The sequence below is a fragment of the Monodon monoceros genome, unplaced genomic scaffold (genome assembly GCF_005190385.1).
Source record: "Monodon monoceros isolate NGI ecotype Baffin Bay Population unplaced genomic scaffold, NGI_Narwhal_1 Super_Scaffold_1, whole genome shotgun sequence".
NCBI classification, from domain to species: Eukaryota; Metazoa; Chordata; class Mammalia; order Artiodactyla; family Monodontidae; genus Monodon; species Monodon monoceros.
In genome coordinates, this window is record NW_021703765.1 from 72373121 (window position 1) to 72393902 (window position 20782).

General features: G+C 53.6%; 1 protein-coding gene across 1 annotated transcript in view; it reads right to left on the minus strand.

Annotated features, from left to right (window-relative positions):
• Nucleotides 1-20782, minus strand: part of DTX1 (deltex E3 ubiquitin ligase 1) — a 38523-nt gene that overhangs the window by 6703 nt on the left and 11038 nt on the right. The window contains exon 3 of the mRNA XM_029220732.1: nt 12284-12962. Coding sequence (XP_029076565.1) covers nt 12284-12962 — 679 coding nt within the window. The remainder of the gene's footprint in view (nt 1-12283; nt 12963-20782) is intronic.

Below are 20782 nucleotides of genomic sequence, written 5' to 3' on the forward strand. Positions count from 1 at the left end.
GTGCCTCAGTTTCCCCATCTGTAATGGGGATAGAGTCTTGTGGAGGTTCAATGAGTTAAAACACATAAAGTTCATAGTTTGGTGCAGGGGTGAGAGTGGAGGTGTCCTAATTTTCTCCTTCAGCAGCCTGCTGGGACCCAAGGGATGGGGGCTGAGTACCCATCTGCCCCTTCCCAGGGTTTGTCATAATCCTCCAGGACCTTCCTTGCAGGGGTATTACCACCCTAATCTCATCCCTCCCCGTCCTCTTACAGGAAAGCATGGAGGCACCTCCAGCTTCTCCTCTTCCTGAACTGTCCTTCAAAACACTTCTAGTGTATTATTATTTTATTTATTTTTAAAATTTATTTATTTTTGGCTGTGTTGGGTCTTCGTTTCTGTGCGAGGGCTTTCTTTAGTTGCGGCAAGTGGGGGCCACTCTTCATCGCGGTTCGCGGGCCTCTCACTGTCGTGGCCTCTCTTGTTGCAGAGCACAAGCTCCAGATGCGCAGGCTCAGTAGTTGTGGCTCACGGGCCTAGTTGCTCCGCAGCATGTGGGATCTTCCCAGACCAGGGCTTGAATCCGTGTGCCCTGCATTGGCAGGCAGACTCTCAACCACTGTGCCACCAGGGAAGCCCTTCTAGTGTATTATTATTATTATTAGGCATGCAGGATCTTAGTTCCCTGACCAGGGTTTGAACCCATGCCCCCTGCGGTGGAAATGCATAGTCCTAACCACTGGACCACCAGGGAAGTCCCTAAAACACTTCTAGTGTAGACACACTGTTAAGGTCCTCTACATATCCAGGTCTTCCCATCCCCTTCCTTCCTTCATGTCTATCTCATGAGAAAACATCCTTCCTTCTCTCCAGGGCTACCTGTAAAATGGTGGAAAGAAAAGTATTTGGCACAAGTACCACCACTTCTTGTCTCCTACCTGTGGCAGGCATCACTAATCCATCACAGCACTTTCTCAAGCCAAGCAGGATCATCAGCACAGCTCCCCAGGCAGCCTCTACCGATCAGCAGGGACAGTTGGCTACCCCAGGTCTATATAATGCCCAAAGTCTGGTCCAGCTCATGACACTGGTCTTGCTGAGCCTTTGGCCAGGGAGTTAGGCAGGAGGGACCCCAGAAAGGGAATATTTTAGATCTTAGCAGCCTTTCAATCTCAGGCACGCTTTAAAAACCACGGAGCCCTGGGTTACAAAAGTCAGTCTTGCTCCTGGGAGGAGGGTTGTGAGTGGGGCGTGATGGTGGGGCTGTTTTTTATTTACCGTCGGCAAGCTGGGGGACAGTCCCCAGGTGGCCCCCAGGCTCTCTCAATCTGCGGGCCCCCTGCGAGAACCCAGGGTAGCTGGGTTCCCACGATGCCAGAGCGTGGGAGCCACCCAGGCCCCTTTTTGATGTGGGATGCGCTGTTTCCTCCGAGTCAGTGAGAACATCCTCCTGCCCTGGACAGGAGACTGCTGCCCACAGGCCTCCCGGAAGGGGGGCCGGCCTTCACTCTCTGCTCCGCCCTCTTGGGGCCCTGCCTGGCAAAGGGTCAGAGGAATCCTTCAGGCCTTGAAATCTGCTCTGACCAGAAGCCAGCCCTGGCTGCCCCAGGGCAGGGATGGGTCCTGCTGCCTTGCCCACCCCTGCATCAGATCCTGCTCCTCCCGCTGCCCTCAATCCCCTGTGGCTCTTACCTTGCTTAGAGTAAAATCCAACCTCTTTACCATATGCAGTATAGCTAGTACCTACCCCTTGAACTCTGTTTCTCCTGTGCTCACCCCTCACCCACTCCACCCCAGCCTCCCTGGTCTCCCTGCCATTCTGCAAACATACCAGGCCCATCCTCACCCCAGGGCGTTTGCACTTGCTGATTCCTCTCCCAGAATGTTCTCCCCCAGATTACCCTCATGCTCTGCTCCCTCACTTAACACAGGTTTCTGCTCAAATGTCACTCTATCAGAGATCTTCCCTTCCACTTTATTCTAGAGAAGCCCTCTGCCTTTGCCCTTACCTTACTTAATGCTTTTTGTCATTGCATTTACCACAGCCTGATATTATAAAGTCTTCAGCATGACCAGGCCCTCCCTGCCTCTGTGACCTCGTCTCCTACCCCCTCCATCTCTCTACTCCACACACCTCTGCTCTAAAATGCTGAGCCCTTGCAAGGCCTTTTCACTTGCTGCGCCCTCCGCCTGAAGGCTTTTCCCACAGATGCTGAGTGGCTCCCGTAGGTCTGCTTCAGCGCTGCCTCGGTAGAAAGACCTTCCTCACCACCTGCCATCACCGCGAGTACATGGCACATAGTAGATTGTCAAGAAACACGTTGCATGAAGGAAGGAAGGAAGACTGGATTTTGCGGGGATGTTCCAAGCCGATGACTCACGCTCACGTGCTCGGACGCAGTCTCCCTGTGCATTTTTTGCACACATTGGAAGTGAGCCTTGAAGGAGCTGCCCCAGAGAAGCCCCTCTGAAGCCTTTAGGCCCTCGGAGACTCTGTGCCAACTTTCATTCTGAAGTGAGCACACTAAGTGGGCATCCGTGGGAACAGCACGAGCAAAGCTTCTCTAACAAGTTCCCAGAAATGCTCCCCATCCAACTCAAGGCAGAGATTCCATGGCAAGGTTTGGGGGAACCCAGACATTTCCTGGAAACTGTCTCAGTGAACATGCCACACAGAGATGGGCCAGGGGTCAATAATTCCAAGAGCTCGCTATGTCCCAGACTCTGTTGTAGACCTTCCCTCCCTCATCTAATCGTCCCAATAATTCTGTGATATCCCATTCTACAGAGGGGGAGACTGAGGCCCAGAGAGATGAAGTAGCTTGCCAGTAAGTGGTAGAGCCCAAATGTGAGCCCAGGATGTCAGACTCCAGAGTCTATTTTCTCAGCCATGTGACACGAAACCAAGTTCTCTCACCCTGGCTCAGAGACTGAGGCAGGAGGCTGTTATCTGAGGAAAAAAATCTCCCCAGGACGAGTTTGGGAAAGAGGGTTAGGGTGTTTGGCTTCCCTCTCTTTCCTTTGCCACAGAAGAGCAAACAGAGATGCCTCATACCTGCCCTGGCTGGGAGGCAATGTTCAAAGGCAGGATGAGATAACTTGGGGAGATTTTCCTAGTTGCTGTTCCTCACACTGTTCCCTGCCCTTTCCTGTCTGCATACCTTTGTCACACTGTTTCCCCTGCCTGTCCATACTGTCTATTCCCAATTCACATCTTCCCTTTGAAGACAGGTTCAAAGGTCACTGTCTTCATGAGGCTTTTTCTGATCGACCTCAAGCAAATACATAACCACTCCTTCTTTGAATTCCCAGGGGACTGTGTTTATCTTTTGTTTTTTTGAGGACACATTTCCTGTCTTGCTTCCTAGTTGTGGGGTTCCACTCTTATCTCTTCCACCAGACTGTGAGCTTCTGACCCAGTCCTGTGACCCCAGGATTGAGGATGAAACGTGGTGCAAATCGGTACTCAGTAAGCACTGAATGGAGGAGTTGAGCCAATTAAGGAATCGGTCTACTAGTTCTCTGGTCTCTTCAGAGGGGTGTCTGGTGTCCTTAGAAACAGTAGTTCTTAAAAATAGAACTACCATATGACCCAGCAATCCCACTACTGGGCGTATATCCAGAGAAAACCATAATTCAAAAAAACAAGAGAAGCCACTGCAATGAGAAGCCCACGCACTGCAACGAAGAGTAGCCCCCGCTTGCCACAACTAGAGAAAGCCCGTGCGCAGCAACGAAGACCCAATGCAGCCAAAAATAAATAAATAAATAAATAAATTTATTTATTTATTTAAAAGAAAAACAAAACACATGCACCCCAATGTTCATAGCAGCACTACTTACAATAGCCAGGACATGGAAGCAACCTAAACGTCCATCAACAGAGGAATGGATAAAGAAGATGTGGTACATATATACAACGGATATTACTCAGCCATAAAAAGGAATGAAATTGGGTAATTTGCAGAGATGTGGATGGACCTAGAAAGCGTCATACAGAGTGAAGTAAGTCAGAAAGAGAAAAGCAAATATTGTATAATAATGCATAAATGTGGAATCTAGAAAAATGGTACAGATGATCTTATTTGCAAAGCAGAAATAGAGACTCAGATGTAGAGAACAAATGTATGGATACCAAGGGGGAAAGGGGTGGGATGGGAGGAATTGGGAGACTGGGATTGACACATATACATTATTGATACTATGTATAAAATAGACAACTGATGGGAACATACTGTATAGAACTACCTAATGCACTGTGGTAATATAAATGGGAGGGAAGTCCAAAAGGGAGGGGACATCTGTACGTGTATGGTTGATTCATTTTGTTGTGCAGTGGAGGCTAACACAACATTGTAAAGCAACCATACTCCAATAAAAATTAATAAAAAAAAAAGAAAAAAAAGGAAAAGAAAAAGAATCAATAGTTCTAACACCAAATGTGCCCCCAGAGACAAGGTTGGGGCAGGGATGGCAAATACATGACATAGGTACCATTACTGCCTATCTAGCACCCATGGCAGGCATCACCAATCAATCCTAGCACTCCTTTCCACTAAGCTAAAATGCAACTTCAGAATCCTTGTCAAGAGTGCTCCAGGAAGTCATTTCCATTCAAGCAGAGCCAGCCCATGAACTGAAATCTGTTCGTCATTTATCTTGCAAATGATCGGAATGAGGCCCAGAGAGGGGAAGTGGCTTCACGATGGTCAACCAGCTGGTTAGTGGTCCTGGAGTTTCTGAGTCAGAGGCCAGAGCTGAGCCCATCAGGCGGATCTGTGGGGTCACCTGGAGTTGAGCCAGCCTTCTGAGCCCTCTGTGCCCTAGAGGTGGGCCAAAGCCTTTGACCTGGACCCTGGAGCTGGCTCAGGTTTGGGAGGCCTGCATTGAGGGCTTCATGAGTGGATACATTCGCCTGCTCTGGCCACTCCTCTCTGTCCCAAGCAACAAGGGGGTTCAGGACCCCAGAAACGCAGGAAGTCACAACCTAGGCTGGCCTCCCTGTCCTCTCCCTCTCCTCCATGCCCCTGGCAGGCCCCAGGCATGTCACATTCTCTGATGGTGGTTTCAGGTCCTCTGATTGGCCTCAGATGCTCTCCAGACACCTGGCACTTACCCCATGGCCCCTTGGGGAGCCTCTGGAGGCTCATGCCTCAGTCATATGGGTCCAAGTGGGTGAGGAGGGGGCAGAAGTGAGAGCGCCATGTCATGGGGAGAAGGAAGTTGAATAGTGCATGGGCCCCCCCTCCCCTGTTCCTTGGGCCTGCTCCTGTCACCTGCCCCCATTCAGTGCCCACTCGTCCTGTACCTGAACCCCTGACCCCCACAGTCCGGGGTCAGCCAGGTCTGCACCGCCAACCCCTCTGCAGAGCCTGAGAACATCACGGCAAGCTCCAGGGAGACAGGGTGCCCCATGGGTCCAGCAAAAGCCACAAACCATCAACGGCGGCCGTGGCCTGGCTCGCTTCCCCTTTCCTCGCTCCAGCCATCCCCCCCTCACCCCCTGCCTGAACAAGCTGCTGAGCTTCTCTGGGCCTCAGTTTCCCCTCTGTCAAATGGGACCTCTCACCCCTGACCCCGTCCACTCCTAGGGGTTCAACGGTACTAAAGTCCTCCTAGAGCGATATTTTGAGGGGTGGCTGTCATTTAGGGCCCAGGTTTATCCAGAGGCCTGGGGGCTCCGTGTCACCCTCCCCCACCCTCCTGGTCTCCCTGCTCCGTCGGTGCGGCCCGGGGTGGAGCCCAGGCAAGGGAAGGGAGGGGAGGGGAGGGCTGTCGGTTGGTTCCCACGGCCGGGCCGGGGGCAGACATGTAGACAGGAGTGTGTGGTTTGGCCTCCCAGGGAGCAGGGCAGGAAGTGCTTCAGGTCTGGGGGGCGGGGGAATGGGGCAGTTTGGTTTGACCTTGCGGTGAGGCGCTGGGGGAGCCCAGCGAGAGGAGAGGCAGGGTGACAACCAAGGCACTCCAGCCAGGACAGGAAAAGGGGGAGGGTGGGCAGGCCAGGGGCCCCCTGAGGACATGGTGAGGGTGAGACTTTTCATGTTGTGCCTTTCGGGACTTTGTTACTTTTGAAGCATTTAAAAGTAATACCCAGGAAAGAGCCGGAGAAACAAAATGTGGATTCTTTAGAACATAAATGTAAAATCACTGCAGGAAATAAAAAGAAGAAGGAAAACACCCAAACACACCCACCACATCAAAGCCCACCTCCCCACCTATTCTCCATATCCAGATTGAACCTGTGACAACAGAGTCACGCCAGTCTGGCTCCAGCTCCCAACCCCGCTGGCTACCATCCCATGCAGAGTAAAAGCCGAAGTCCTCAGCACAGCCTTTGGGGCCCTGCAGGACTGGCCCCATTTCATCTTTGACCTCTTCTCCCACCCCACATCCCCTGTAGCCTCTCCAGCCACACTGGCCTCCTCGAACATACCAGGCCTGCTCCTGCCTCAGGGCCTTTGCACAAGCTGTTCCCTCTGTCTGCAATGCTCTCCCCACAGTTCTCTGCGTGGCTTGCTTCTCAACCTCCTTCAATCCTTTCTCAAAGGTTATATTCTCAGTGAGGCCTTTTCTGACCTCTTTGTTTACAATTACATCCCTCCCCCCCCCCCCCCCACCCCTTCCTTTCTTTATTTTACCTCTGTAATCATTACTACTCTCTACCATATTCTCACTAGAATGTGAGCTCCAGGAGGGCAGGGATTGTCTGTTTTGCTCATGGTTGTATCTCCAGGGCTCCAAACAGTGCCTGGTACACAGTAGTCGCTGAACATAAAAAGATTAACTAATTAAAAAGCAAACATAGGCTATAAAAGAAGATAAAAAGAAATAGCAAACTGGGGAAAGATGACAGTTAAAGGGTTAATACCCTTAATGCAGGAGAAGCGCTTGCAAATCAATAAGGAAGTAATAAAGGGCCCAAGAGAAGGAGACGCAAAAGAAATAAACAAGTGATTGGTAAAAGAAGGAATCACTGGTGGCCAGTAAACAGGAAGAGGCTCTCAGGCTAAGAACCAGAGGTATGAAAACTCAAATGGCAGGACATCCCCGCTGGTCCAGTGGTTAAGAATCCGCCTTCCAATGCAGGGGACGCGGGTTCGATCCCTGGTCGGGGAACTAAGATCCCACATGCCGTGGGGCAACTGAGCCCATGCGCCACAACTAGTGAGCCCATGTGCTGCAACTACAGAGCCCATGCGCTCTGGAGCCTGCGCACCACAACTAGAGAGAAGCCCACGCACCGCAACCAAGAGCCCATGCACCAAAATGAAAGATCCCACATGCTGCAACTAAGACCCGACGCAGCCAAAAATAAAGTAAATAAATACATATTAAACAAAACAAAACAAAACTCAAATGGCATCTTGATGGCACTGATTAGGTTGGCAACATTGTAGTCTGATAGGGATGTACGGGCAGCGGCAGGGCTAAGCCCCCTCTCCCACTGCTAGGGGCAGATTTGAAAATGCAGGCACTCTGATATCTGCCCCCATGTTGGTCTTTGTTGCCAGCCCCACTCCATAGGTGCAAAAACAGGTCCAGAGAGGGCAATAAGCTCCACTGGGGTCACACAGTGAGAGGAGACACAGAAGCTGGGCCCAAACTCAGCCTCTGTGGGTCCATCTACTCCCTGGACTCCACAACACCTTGTAGAATCAGGGCCAGGTCTCTCTGGGACCCTGGCTGGAAACTTGGAGCGGGCAGACAGGGGGGTGGGGTATCCCAGTACCGTGGCCGACTGGGGTTTTTGAATCAGAGTCCTAATCACGTGACCTTGATCAAGTGCCAGCCTTTCAGAGCCTCAGTTTCCTCATCTGAAAAATGGGGATAATAGGACCTGCCACCTTGGGTTTCTGTGTGCATCAAGAGAGGCGATGCACGTAAAAGCCGTGAGATGGAGCCTGGGACGTACTAAGCGCTCAGTAAATGGAAACAGGCCTGCAGCTGTCCCCCTCCCTCTCCCCTCCACCACGTGGGCTGGAAACTCTGAGTCTGTCCCACAGCTGTGTTCCAAAGTGCTGGATGCTGCCCTCTCAGGTGACAGGGTGGATCTTTCCCACCCCTCTGTGTCTGTCCCCCAGGCCCCGGCTGCCAGCTGGCTTCTCGCCCCGTCATAGGGGGAGTGGAAAAAAACCCTGGCCAGGGGGACACTCTGGCCCCACTGGCTGTGTGGCCTGGGGGCAAGTCAGTGCCCCTCTCTGGACCTCTGTCCTGAGATGAGGATGGGAGGTAAGAAGGATGACAAAGAATGATGTCAGAGTTCACCCTTCCCTTGCACACGGATCACGTGCGGTGATTTGAAATGCATTTGCACGCGCATCGGCTCTGCTGAGCCAGCACGTGCGGATTGGGGCGATTTTAGCTCCGTCTGGCAGATGGGGAAACTGAGGCCAGGGAGGGGAAGCCATGCACCTCTCTCGGCAGGAGAGAGGTAGGGTGGAGAGAAGGGAGCAGGGGAGGGAGAGAGCTGATGAGAGGGAAAGAAAAAGGCAGGAGAGAAGGAACAAGAGACAGACACAGACAGAGACAGGGAGACACAGTCACAGGGAGAAAGAGAGAGACTGAAAGGGAGGCTGAGACTCAGAAAGTGTAACAGGAAAGTCACAGACACACGGCTGTGGCTTGAATTGTGTTCACCCCAGAACTCATGTGTTGAAGTCCTAACGCCCCCCAAACCCCCAGACACTTTGGAGACAGGATCTCTGAAGAGGTGATCAAGTTATGAACAAGGTCATTAGGTTGGGCCCCAATCAATATGGCTGGTGTCTTTATAAAGAGGAAATTTGGACACAGAGGTACAGAGGGTAGGTGATATGAAGACACAGGGAGAAGGTGCCCATCTGTAAGCCAAAGGAGAGAGGCCTCACAAGAAACCCACCCTACTGACACCTTGATCTCAGACCTCCAGCCCCCAGAGTGCGAGACAATACATTTCTGTTGTTTGGGCCCCCCAGTCTGTGGCACTTTGCTATGGCAGCCCAGGCACAATGACAGACAAACACAGAGGCAGAGAGACCGTGAGAAGGGCCATGAGGGGCTCTGTGGGGTTTGGGGATCAGGGTGGAGTGGGGGGCCTGGCTGCCTAGCTCCTCAGAGACCCCATCCCTTTCCCATCATAGGCTGCACCAGGGCCTCACCTTGCACACAAGGCCTGCACCTTGGCAACAGGAAGCTTCAGTCTGGAGGAACCAGGGTCTGCCATCCCCATGCCTCCTTCCTCCCACTCCCCTCACTCAGCAGGAGACTCCACGTGTCCTGTACCTACCCGCCCACTCTGAACCAGGGGTATTTTTAGCTGGAGTTCCTTGGAGATGAGGGTTGGGGGGTCTCCACCCAGGCTTGTGTGGCTGGGGAGGGTCTGTTAGAGGGGCAGGGGTGAGACTGGACAGGGTCTACATGGCCAGGGAGGGATGAGGGAGCCCCATCAGTCCCCCATGTCCCCTTTCCAGGCCAATGTCTGGTCTCAGAGAGGGTCAGAAAGAGCTCCCAGGAAGGGGAGGGGGAGTGATACAGACTGGGTAGGGGGCACATGGCTGGGGAGAGCAGGGTGCTGGTAGGTCAGAGGAGGACATGTTTAATGATCAGCACCCCCAGGGAGAAATCTTTCTTCTCTCCAGAGCCCTCGTGAGCTCAAGCACACTCTATAGCTCCCTACTGCTGGCAGCACCAAGCCCAGGCCTCACCTCAGGCCCTGCCATCTGGCTCTGTACTCCCAACATGGAAAAAATCTCAGCCCCTGCCGTTCCACCTCTATCCCTGCGCAGTCTCCAGAACCTGCTGGATTCATTCTCACCCCCACCCCTTTGCACTTGCACTGCCCCTGCCTGGGATGCCCTTTTCTGTTCTCGCTGGCACCTCACACTCCAGGCCTCCCCACACCTCTAGCCCTTCTCTAAACATGCCGTGTCCTTTAAGCCCCATTGAAGCTGTGCATGCTGTTCCCTCTGTCTGGAACAGCCTTTCTCCAGGCCCGGCTACCTACCTCCTCGGTGGGGTCTGCCTTGACTATCCCGTTCCCTCTCAACCACACCACCCCATCCCACCACCTTCCCCAGCACTTCCCTCTCTCTCCAGCAATTGTGTTCATTTACTCGTTTGCTGGCTGTATGTCTGGCAGTTTGGACCCTGTTTGTCTTGTTGGTCTCTGTAAACATGCACCCACAGTACACATTTGGAGAACCTATACTGAGCAATTAAAACTGAGCAATTCCCAGCTTGCCCTAAAACAGTGGCTTTCAAAAGTTTCATCAGTGACTAAGAAATTCATTTCACCTGGCGACCCATTAAACACATGTAGAAATCATGCGAAAGGTTCACGGAACAATTCTTACTGTTACTATGTACGACACATGCCAATATTTTCTTTTCTATTCTATTCTATTCCATTCCATTGCCAGAAAATTCTGGTTACAACCTTCTGATTTCATAATCTACTAGTGGGTTTCAACAATACAGCCCCGGAGAGAAGGTTCTTGAATTCTTGCTGCAAAGGCCCCTGGGACTTTCCCGCTTCTGCCCCCTCCTGCATCTACTCCAACTTGCTGTTTTACTCTTCTTGTCATTCTGGGGCCCTCCAACCCTCTCTTTTCAGAAGGGAGCCAGAGCCAGGTCGCAATTTACAAGGAGCCACAGTGAAAACCTGTCTGTGATCCCCAGATGGGTAAGTCCCTCCCGCACTGCTTCCCCAAGATGCTTTCCCTGACCTCCTCAGGGCTCCTCTCTGTGGGCACTGGGACGGTCGGGCCATAGAGGCATGACCTGGAGGGGAAGGTGGCAAGGAGGGGAAGGGAGGGCGAGGCTGGCAGGCGGTGGTTGCTATAGTCCTTCCCATGGAAAGTCACAGCTCCCCTGCCCCCCATAGCAGCCCTCCTCCTGGATAACAATGGTAGTCCTGGCTGCCACTGCAGGACTGTTGCGACATGGGTGCTATGACCAGGCTTCCATTTCACAGATGATGAAACCGAGGCTCAGTGAAGGGGAGGGACTTGCCCCAGACCTCACAGCTCGTAAGTGGCTGCCAAGAGGGGATCTGAACCCAAGCAGCCAGATTCTCAAAGGTTCAGAAGGGCAGCCTGATTCAGAGTCCCTTCCCTTCCCCAGGCCTCAGCTTCTGTTGGTGAAAGGGGAGACCTGGATACGGTGACCTCAAAGGTTGTCTCCATGCCTGACCTTTGCTGAGGTCAGATCAGCACGGTCGCTCTCCTGGGCCGTGCCAGAGGAATTAGAGCAGAGCTGGCTTTTGGTGCCCGTTCCGCCTTTTGGGCACCACGACCCACACCCCAGCTGCTCTTTTCCCTCTGGTCTATCTCAAGGTCGAGGTCTTTGCCCCTCCCTCTCTCTCCCACCACTTCAGGGCCTGGTCCTCTGCTGAGATCAACTGAACCTGGGCTCCAGGGTGGGGAGCTGACAGGCTCGCTGGGTCCCTATCCCGGGGCCTGGATGCCTTAACCCAGGGACTTCCAAAGTTGGTGTGAACCGGGTTCCCTTCCTCAGTGACATCCTGCTGGGAAAGCCAGTTCACAAAAGAGATTCCAAAAAGGGCTGCTCTGGTTAAAACAAGAGCAGAGAGGCTGGCTCTTGTGTGCCTGACCTCTTAACCACCACCCTCTCCTGCCACTATCTCGGGTCACCCCAGGAGTCCCTAAAGCCCAGCTTGAAAATCACAGTATTAGCCCCAAGTGATGGTGATATTTAGATGTGGCCTATAGGGGAAATATTTTGGACAAGGGCCTAATGCTTGCTTTGAGCCTCCACATGAGATGGGTATGGACTGGGGCAGGGGTGGAAACCCTCCAAAAATTCGAAGACAACACAGCACAGAATCCTGGAATTGGTGTGAATTCCAATCCCTGCTCTCCACCTGGGTGGCCCTCAGAAGGTGCCATACCTCTCCCAGCCTCAGCCTCTCCATCTGTAGCAGGGGCATGGTGGAATTTTGGGGGGTGTGTGTGTGTAATAAATGAGGTGGTGTAGATAAAGAGTTTAGTAAATAATAAACATGGACTGTACACCATTATAGTTGCTGCTATGGACCCATCACTGTGAATTGTGTGATCTGGGAAATGTTACTAACTCTCCCCATGCTTCAGTTTCCTCATCTGTAAATTGGGGATGATGACGCTCCCTACCTCACAGGGTCCTTATGCCTGGAGATAAATGAGCGTTAAGGTGCTTAGTTAACGCTTGGCACAAAGTGAACACTTAATAGATGCTAGATATTACTTGTGGTTATTATAATTGTTATTGTAATTCTTTGTTCCTAGCCCCAGTGGGCAGCTACCCCTGCGCCCAGGGCCCGGCTTACCCCGGCGGGATGGAGGCGCGTGCGCTCACGCTGGTGGCGCGCTGGGGCCCGGGCCGGTTGAGGTTGTTCTGCCCCGGGGTGGGCGCGCCGCTGGGGGCGCTCGGGCTCCGCGGGGACGCGCTGAGGGGCTGCGCGGGCTCGGCGGGGCCGGCGGCGGGCGCGGCCCAGAGCGCGGCGCCTGCGAAGGTGGCGCTGGGGCGCACGGCGAGCGTGCCCGCTGGTCCTCCGGGCGGCGGCTGGGGCGGCGGGGGCGCGGGGGGCGCCTTGCGGCGCTGCGAAGCCAAGATGGCGTTGGAAGCGGCGCGCGTGCTGTTGACCAGCAGGCACTGCTGGCACGAGCAGGGCTGGCCCGAGCTGGCGCCCACGGGCCACGACTGCGACTTGGGGATGGAGCCGACGGTGAGCGGGTAGGCGAGGTCCAGGCGGCGGCGCAGGCGGCGGCGCCGGCGCGTCTGGCGGTTCATCTGCGACATGCTGTTGAAGTAGATGAGGTAGCAGAAGCCGAGCGACGAGAGGTCGAGCCACGGGTGCTGCTTCTCGTAGGCGTTCTGGATGGTGATGCAGATGTCCATGTCGTAGGCCGTCCACGCGCCGCCGTCGTTCTCCCACTCCCACACGATGCCCTTGCCCGGCGCCGACGACGGGTCGTAGAAGTTGCGCCGCACCGGCCGCATGGTGCCTGTGCTCACAAGGGGGACGGGAGTCAGGACCGGAGGGCCGTTAACATCCGCGGCCGGGGGGATCGGGACAGGCCGGAGGGGCGGGGGACAACACCGGGGTCCGCACGGGCTGGAGGGTCAGTACGGGCAGGGGCGAGCTTGAGGGTCAGCTATGGGCTGGGGCGAGAGGAGCGCGGGCCCGGGGAGGGGGGCGTGGAAGGCAAGGAAGCGGGATGTCAGGACGGGGATGCAAGTCAGCAAGGGGGGCAGGGGTCGCAAGCTGCCCCCACCACTGAAGGGTCAACACAGGCACTGAAGCAGTGGCCCATCACAGGCCCTGGGGGAGGAGAAGGGAGAAGGGGGTGTGAGCTGTTTAGACAAGGAGGGGGTGGGAAGCAGAGTCAGAGCCTGGGGTGGGAGCCGGGATCAACAGAGGCCACGACCGTGCCGACACTGATGGTCCTTCTTTCCTTCATTAGTTCACTCATTCAGTAATCCGTTCATCAGTCCATCCATTCAGTAATTACTTCAAGCACAAGTTCATTTATGCATTCCTTAATTCTTTCATTCGTGCATTCCTTTATTCATGCCTTGGTTTGTGCATTCATGTATTCCTCAGTTCATTCATTCAATAATTCTCTCAGCTCATTCACCCATGCCTGCCATCATTCATACCTGCACTTATTCTCCTTCAGCAACTTTATCCATGATTTCAATCATTCCTTCACTTACGACCATCCTATATAAAAATGTGCACCCTTCCACATTCCTACTTTCCCTTCTCTCCTTCCCTGTTCCATCTGGTATACGTTATATGTTACACATATATCTTGCTTTCTGTCTGTCTCCTCCCACTAGAATGTCACTGCCACAAGGCAAGGACTTCGTTTTATTCACTGCTGTATCCCCAGCGCCTGCACACAGTAGGTGTTCACTAGATATTTGCTGAACGTGTGAATGAATTCATTAGTTCAGATATCGATCCATTCTGAGTTCGGTTATTTTATTCTTTCATGCCTTTTGCTATCCTTGCATTGGTCCATTCCTTCATCCACTCATTTACTCCTTTTTTCATGCATCTGTTTGTTTATTTGTTCCTTCTTTTAGCAAACATGCTGCCTATCTGCTCTGTGGATGGCTTCGTGCTGAGCGGTCATTCAAAATGAACATAACCACGTGACAGCCCCAGCCAGGTGGGTATTCATGCTCCCATTTTAAAAACAGGGGCCCTGAAATTTGGCTCCCAGCCTCTGCTCCATGCTTCCCAATTGTAGATGCTTTCTGAGAGCAAGGCTCCATGGACACTGGGTTAAAAAGAGATGAACAAGGTCCAGGCTGCAAGACTTCTCAGTGCCTTTAGCCTGCCCTGTGCCTTGGGGCCAGTGTGGAGAGATTCTTTTGGTTCACGTGGCACACTGGCAGGAAGGCTGCACGCTTGACTGTGGGCAAGTCCCTTAAGTCTCCCTAAGTCTCGGTGGCCCCATCTCGAAAATGAAGGTGATGATAATCCATGAGCCACCCCTCCCCAATCACACGGGGCTGCTGGGAGGATTTGGTGAGAATAGCCACAGAGCACAGGGTCTGGGTGGGGCACCAGGGCTGGGAGGCAGACAGACCTCATTTCAAGCCCCAGCTGCCCAACTTTCCAGCTGTGTGTCTGTGATCAGGCAACTCAATGGCTCTGAGCCTCAGTTTTATCATCTCTAAAATGGGCACAAGCAGACCTTCCTTATAAGGTTGCTAAAAGGATCCATCAAGACAAATAGTGTCTCTACTCTGATGATTCCAATATCCTCTCCCCTTAGAGCCAGACTTGTGTATCCAGCTGCTCCCTCTGCACTTTCCCATGCAGGTCCAATGGGCTTCCCAAACTCAGCTCTGCCAGAGCAGAGCTGTGGTCTTCCTCCACCCCAAACCTGCTCCTCCTGAAGCCTTCCTTGTTGCAGTTACTGGCAGCTCCATCCTTCCTTTTGCTCAAGCCCCAAACCCCCAATCCTTGGACCCATCCCTGACTTCTCATGTCATACCCCACGTCCAGTCTATCAGTAAATCCAGTGGTCTCTATCTTCAAATACATCCCACATCTGACCACGTCTCCCTCTCCCCATCGCACCAAGTCTACCTGGTCCAAGCCACTGTGTTTCTCTTGCCTGGACTATTACAGTAGACTCATTACTGGTCACTGCTCCTGTCCTTGCCTTCTGTCGTCTCTTCCCCACACAGCAGCCAGAGGGATCTCATTCAATGCAAGTCAGATCAAGTTCTTCTTTGACTCAAAATTCTCCCATGGTTCCCTCCTTGCTTGGAGTCAAAGTCAAAGTCCTGGCCATGACCTACAAAGCACCACATTGTCTATAAAGCTTCTACAAAGTCCCATGGGTCTATAAAGCCCACCTCTCACTCACTCCCTGGCCCCATTGCTGTTCCTCAAACAACTGAAGCAATGTCCAGCCTCAGGCCCTTTGCATTTGCTGTCCCCTCCCCCTGGAATATGACCTAGCCACTCCCAGACGTTCTCACAGTTTTCCCCCTCCTTTCTTTTAGGTCTCTGTTCAAACATCCCCTCATTGGAAACGCCACCCTTCCATGGCCCTCCATTGCCACCCTATTCCCTTGCTCTATCTCTCTTCCCGGCACTCAGTGCTACCTGCATGATTCATTCATCTGCAGACTTGCTTTACTCTCTGTCTCCCCCGTACAAGGTCAGGGATCTTGCCTGCTTTACTCCTGGCTCTATCCCTTGCGCCTAGCACAGTGCCTAGCACGCAGTGGGCCCTCCCTACGTGGGGAGTGTTTCCACTGTCAACTGGCACAACCCCAGGGTGCCTGGCCCTGGAATCTGCAGCCAAATGGATGAGGACCCATCATGGTCCATCCTGAGGACCCCCTCCCTCCCCTGCCTTGCTTAAGCTTCTCTCTCCTGGGCACAGACTCTATCTGACCTTCACTTGGGTCCTGACCCAGGGCCGAAACAGCTACTCCTCTGCTCTCTCTGTTTAAATCCCAAGGGCTATGGGCTACCCCCTGCTCTCTGTCAACCTCCCAGACTCCGAGAGCTGGGGAAGTCGAGGCACAGAGCTGTAGCTGTAATGAGAGAGGCGTGGTGGGCGTAGAGTCGGTCGTATGAAAACTCCCCCCTCCCAGGCCTGCAGCCTCATTCTCCAGTCTGTTTATCATTTTAATTTAGCGTGTGCATATTGACTTTTTCCTTGACAACGGTGTTCTTCCAGGGCAGGCCTGAGAGGGGATTAGTTAGAGGGAAAATCTGGGATCCTGTTCCCATCTGCTCCCAAGTCCTGGTCTTCCCCTCTCAGAGCCTCAGTTTCCTCATCTGGAAAATGAGGGCTCATGACAGATGATCTTCAGGTCCGATGTGTCCAAAGTACCACCATTAGCCTCCCAGTTAAGGGTTGGGGTGCTGTGTTACATGGAAGGTGTAACCCCTGAATGGGAAGGCAGGGGGTGGGAACTTGCTATATTTAATCACCTCTGTGTGCCAGGTCTTGAGCTGGGCAGGGCAGGGTCAGGGGTGGGAGGGGCAGAGTGAAGTGGTTGAGAGAAACAACTCAGAAGTCTCACAGGCCATGTGCCAGTCCTGGCTCCACATTTAGCCTCAGTGTCCTCATCTGTCAAATGGGGTATTAATACCCACCCCCAAGGGATTACTGTGGGGCAAAGTAAGATAATGCACATCATAGGTGCTTGGCAGAGCGCTTGGCTACGGTAAGTGCTTGAGGAATGTTAGCTAAGACACTGTTATTATATACATTACCCACATTCACCTTTTCCCAGCCCTTGGTCGCTTGGCAAACTCCTATTCACCCAAAAGAACCCTCTACATGCCCACCTCCTCCAGGAAGTGCTTTTCCGTTCTGCTGCTATAGCTAGCACATGCTGCTTTTTACTGCATGTATATCTTTGCACTGTCATTAAGTGATTTGTTTTTGTTCTTAATCTCCCTCACTGGTTGGTGACTTTCAGGAGGACAAGGACCAGGTCAGATCTATGTTTTTGTTCCCAGCACTAGGCACAAGGCGCAAATGAGGCATCTGCACCTGAAACAGGCAACCTACTTGGCATAGGTCGGGGCTCAGAGGGAGTGGGAAAGAGGAGGGGTTGGTCTTTTTTTTTTTTTTTCTTTTTGTGGTACGTGGGCCTCTCACTGTTGTGGCCTCTCCCATTGCGGAGCACAGGCTCTGGACGCGCAGGCTCAGCGGCCATGGCTCACGGGCCCAGCCGCTCCGCGGCATGTGGGATCTTCCCGGACCGGGGCACGAACCCGCGGTCCCGTGCATCGGCAGGCGGACTCTCAACCACTGCGCCACCAGGGAAGCCTGGAGGGGTGGGTCTTGCTAGAGAGGGAGTGCAGACTGGAGCAGAGGCCAAAGTGCACAAGGGGTCCCCGGGGAAGGAGGGACAGGGTTCCTAAGGTCAGCATTGGCCAGCTCTGTAACAAAGGACTCTGGGAGCTCCTCCCAGCCAGCTCAGGGCCAACCAGCCCAGGCGTCCCTCTCTCCAGGGCTCTATTTAGCCGGTATTGATTTTCCTGCCTGTTTACTGGTAGTTATTAAAGGCTGCGTCCCTGGAGTCCTTTTCAAAGAGATCGGAACCTGGCGAGCTGGAGTAATTAGGGCAGCTGCCGTCCTCCCCGCTGGGCCCTGCACCCTGAAGCGCCCAGTGTTGCCTGCCTGCCTGCCTGTCCGTCCACCTCCCAGCTCACGCTGGCCGTGGACCAGGCCGAGGGGGGCCAGCTGGTTCCCTGGTGACCTGCCTGGGCTGCGATTTCGAGATTTCCAAGGGAGCAGCGGCGGAAACACTCTTTCTCTTCCCCAGTGGCCCTGGCCTAGATTTTTGGCCAGAACAATGGGTCTAAGATGAGGCTGGAGGTTCCTCAGCCTGGGAGATGGGAAGGGCCTCAGACTGGTGGCCTGGATGCACGGCTGGTCTTTCTAACATGGACCGGCTCTGCTGGGTCCACTCCCCTTCTCTGGCCTCACGGGTACCCGGCTGCACTGGCCACCAGGGTCCATGTCCCCATGGCAGTTAGGAACCTGTGTCAAGCACGTACTATTTCTGGGCCTGTTTCTGTGTCTGCTTTTGTTCCCTGTCCCCCCACCCCCTCCTTCGCTTCTTAGGAATGTTTGGTTGAAAAATTCCAATCTTGTTCCAGATGAACTGAGGGGAAAGGGGCTTTGGCCAAATGTCAGCTGGAGGATTGCAGGAGCTGGGCCCCTGGAGACCGGGTGTGGGGACGGCCGCGGCCACTGCAGCCAGTGACCAGTTCGTGCCTGGGGCAGAGACAACCAAAGAGAGATCGAGACACAGGTGGGGAGAGCAAGAGACAGGGAGAGAGGGGACTTCCCTGGCGGTCCAGTGGTTAAGACTTCACCTTCCAATGCAGGGGATGCGGGTTCGATCCCTGGTCAGGGAGCTAAGATCCCACATGCCTCGCAGCCAAAAAAACCAAAGCATAAAACAGAAACAATATTGTAACAAATTCAATAAAGACTTTAAAAAAAATGGTCCACATAAAAAAAAAAATCTTAAAAAAAAAAAAAGAGAGGGAGAGAAAGGCACAGAGACAGAGAGAGACACACATGCACAGAGGGCCGAGATCAAAATGGGAAATGCTAAGGCAGATACAGGAGAGTCGGGGGGCAGAGAGACTTAAAGAAACAGAGTCCTGGGACTTCCCTGGTGGTCCGGTGGGTAAGACCCCATGCTTCCAGTGCAGGGGGCTCAGGTTCAATCCTTGGTCGGGGAACTGGATCTGGCATGCCGCAACTAAGACCCAGTGCAACCAGAATAAATACATAAATAAATAAATATTAAAACAAAGAAACAGAATCCTGAAGCCTAGAGACCGAGACAGTCAGGGACAGTCAGGGAGAACGAGAGAGCTAGGCCAGGAAACGGAGGAGCAGAGAGGGGGGACGGGGTGGGGGGGAAGACCGCAGCTACAGCAATACCAATAAAGCTAACGTTTACTGAGTCCCCACTATGTGCCAGAGGCTGTGTTCAGCGCTTTCCTTGCACTAACTCATTTTATCCTCACACGGTTCCTTCTAGGGAGGGACCAGAATTATTCCCATTTTACAGGAGACAACTGAGGTCCCAGAAGAGTGAAATCTTGGGAGGGTTGGGGATAATGCCTTATTCACGGAGCAAAGGAAAGGCCAGGTTAGACTGGTTCTAAGGGGTTTAACGCAGCCAAGTGGTAGCCCAGCCTAGGATACCTCCAGCGACGGGGAACTCACTACCTCAGCTTTGCCCTCAGTTGTTTTGCTGTGAGAGGTTTCTGGCTGGAGAACGTGGTCCTGATCTGACCCCTCTGCCTGAAGGCGGGGTGTGTGGGTGTCTCAGCCCTCCAGCTTTTGGCTTTAAGAAAAAGCTGACTCTGTAGAGAGACGGGAGGGTTCTGAGCCCTCCTGTCTGCCTCTCTAGTCTCCAAAGTGCTCCTCCCTGGGCTGAGCCAGTCCCAAGGCCCAGCAACAAACCACTCCCTCTGGGGGTGGCTTCCCGGAGGGAAGTGACCTCAGTTTGGGGGCACCCAGACCCTGACGGGAAGGGGGGCCCGTGGGAGGCAGTCATGGGACATCCTGTCAGGTGGGGGGAGTCCCGCTGCTGGCTGAGGTCTGTGACTGGGGGTTGGGCAGTGGGTTAAGCATGAGTTCAACACCCACTGGATGCCAGGCCCCAATGGGGTAGTTTCCTGATTCCTCCCCCAACCCAGAAGTCATCATAACCATCATTCTCGCTCAGAGAACACACTTTTGTGGCCCAGGCTCATGTGAACTCATTTAATCCTCACAGTGGCCCTATGAGGTAGGGATATTACCATCCCATTTGATTTTTTTTGGCCGCGCTGCGGAGCGTGAGGGATCTGAGTTCCCTGACAAGGGATGGAACTTAGGCCCCGGCAGTGAAAGCGCCGAGTCTTAACCACTGGACCGCCAGGGAATTCACCATCCCATTTTAGAGGCAAAGAAGTAGAGGCACAGAGCAGGGTAGGAACATGTCCAAGGTTATCTGCAAGGAAGTGGTCCAGCCAGAAGCCATCCCAAGGCCACCCGGTTCCAGATGTTCCCTTCACTGCTCCACTTGTACTAGCCCATGTTCCAGGGGAGGAAACTGAGGCACGGAGGTTACACAGTAAGTAAGGGACACAGCTGAGGTTCAAACCCAGACTATTACATGGCCTTCTGGAATAGCGGCCCTCTCCCTTAAGCCCTCGACTGATGATCTGTGTGGCTGGCCAACTCCCTGACAGCAGTAACAATAACCATCCTGCTTTATCGAATTCTTCTGTGCCAGCTACTGTGCTAAGGGCTTATGTGCGCCCTCCAGTCCTCGCAATAGCCCTAGAGGTTTTGTGCACTACTGTTAGCCCCATTTGGCAGATGGGGAAACTGAGGCTCCTTGGGAGGACTTGGAGGTCCACCTAGGGGTGGTGGCTGGGCTGGGATTCGAACTGCAGTCTGTGGACCCGGGGCATCTCCCTCTCCCTCCCGCCCTGTGATCAATAATCCCGCAGTGTTCTGTTTCCCTCCAGACTCTCCCAGGGGACTTGTCAACAGAGCCACGGCCCATTAGCGGTTTCTGCACATTTGAAGCTGGCCCAGGCTCCCCAGGGTCTGCTGGCAGCTGGGCAGGCGAGGGGAGGGGGTCTCCAGCCCTGCCTGGGGAAGGCTGAGGGGCTGCACGGCACTCGGAGAGGCTACCACCTTCAAATTGGTTTCAAAAGGCCCTCGCTCTGGAGGCTGCTGGCGGCTGCAAGCTGGCTTTGCCCACTCTATGGGCTGTGTGTGTGTGTCTTCCCAGTCACCTGGCTTCCAACACA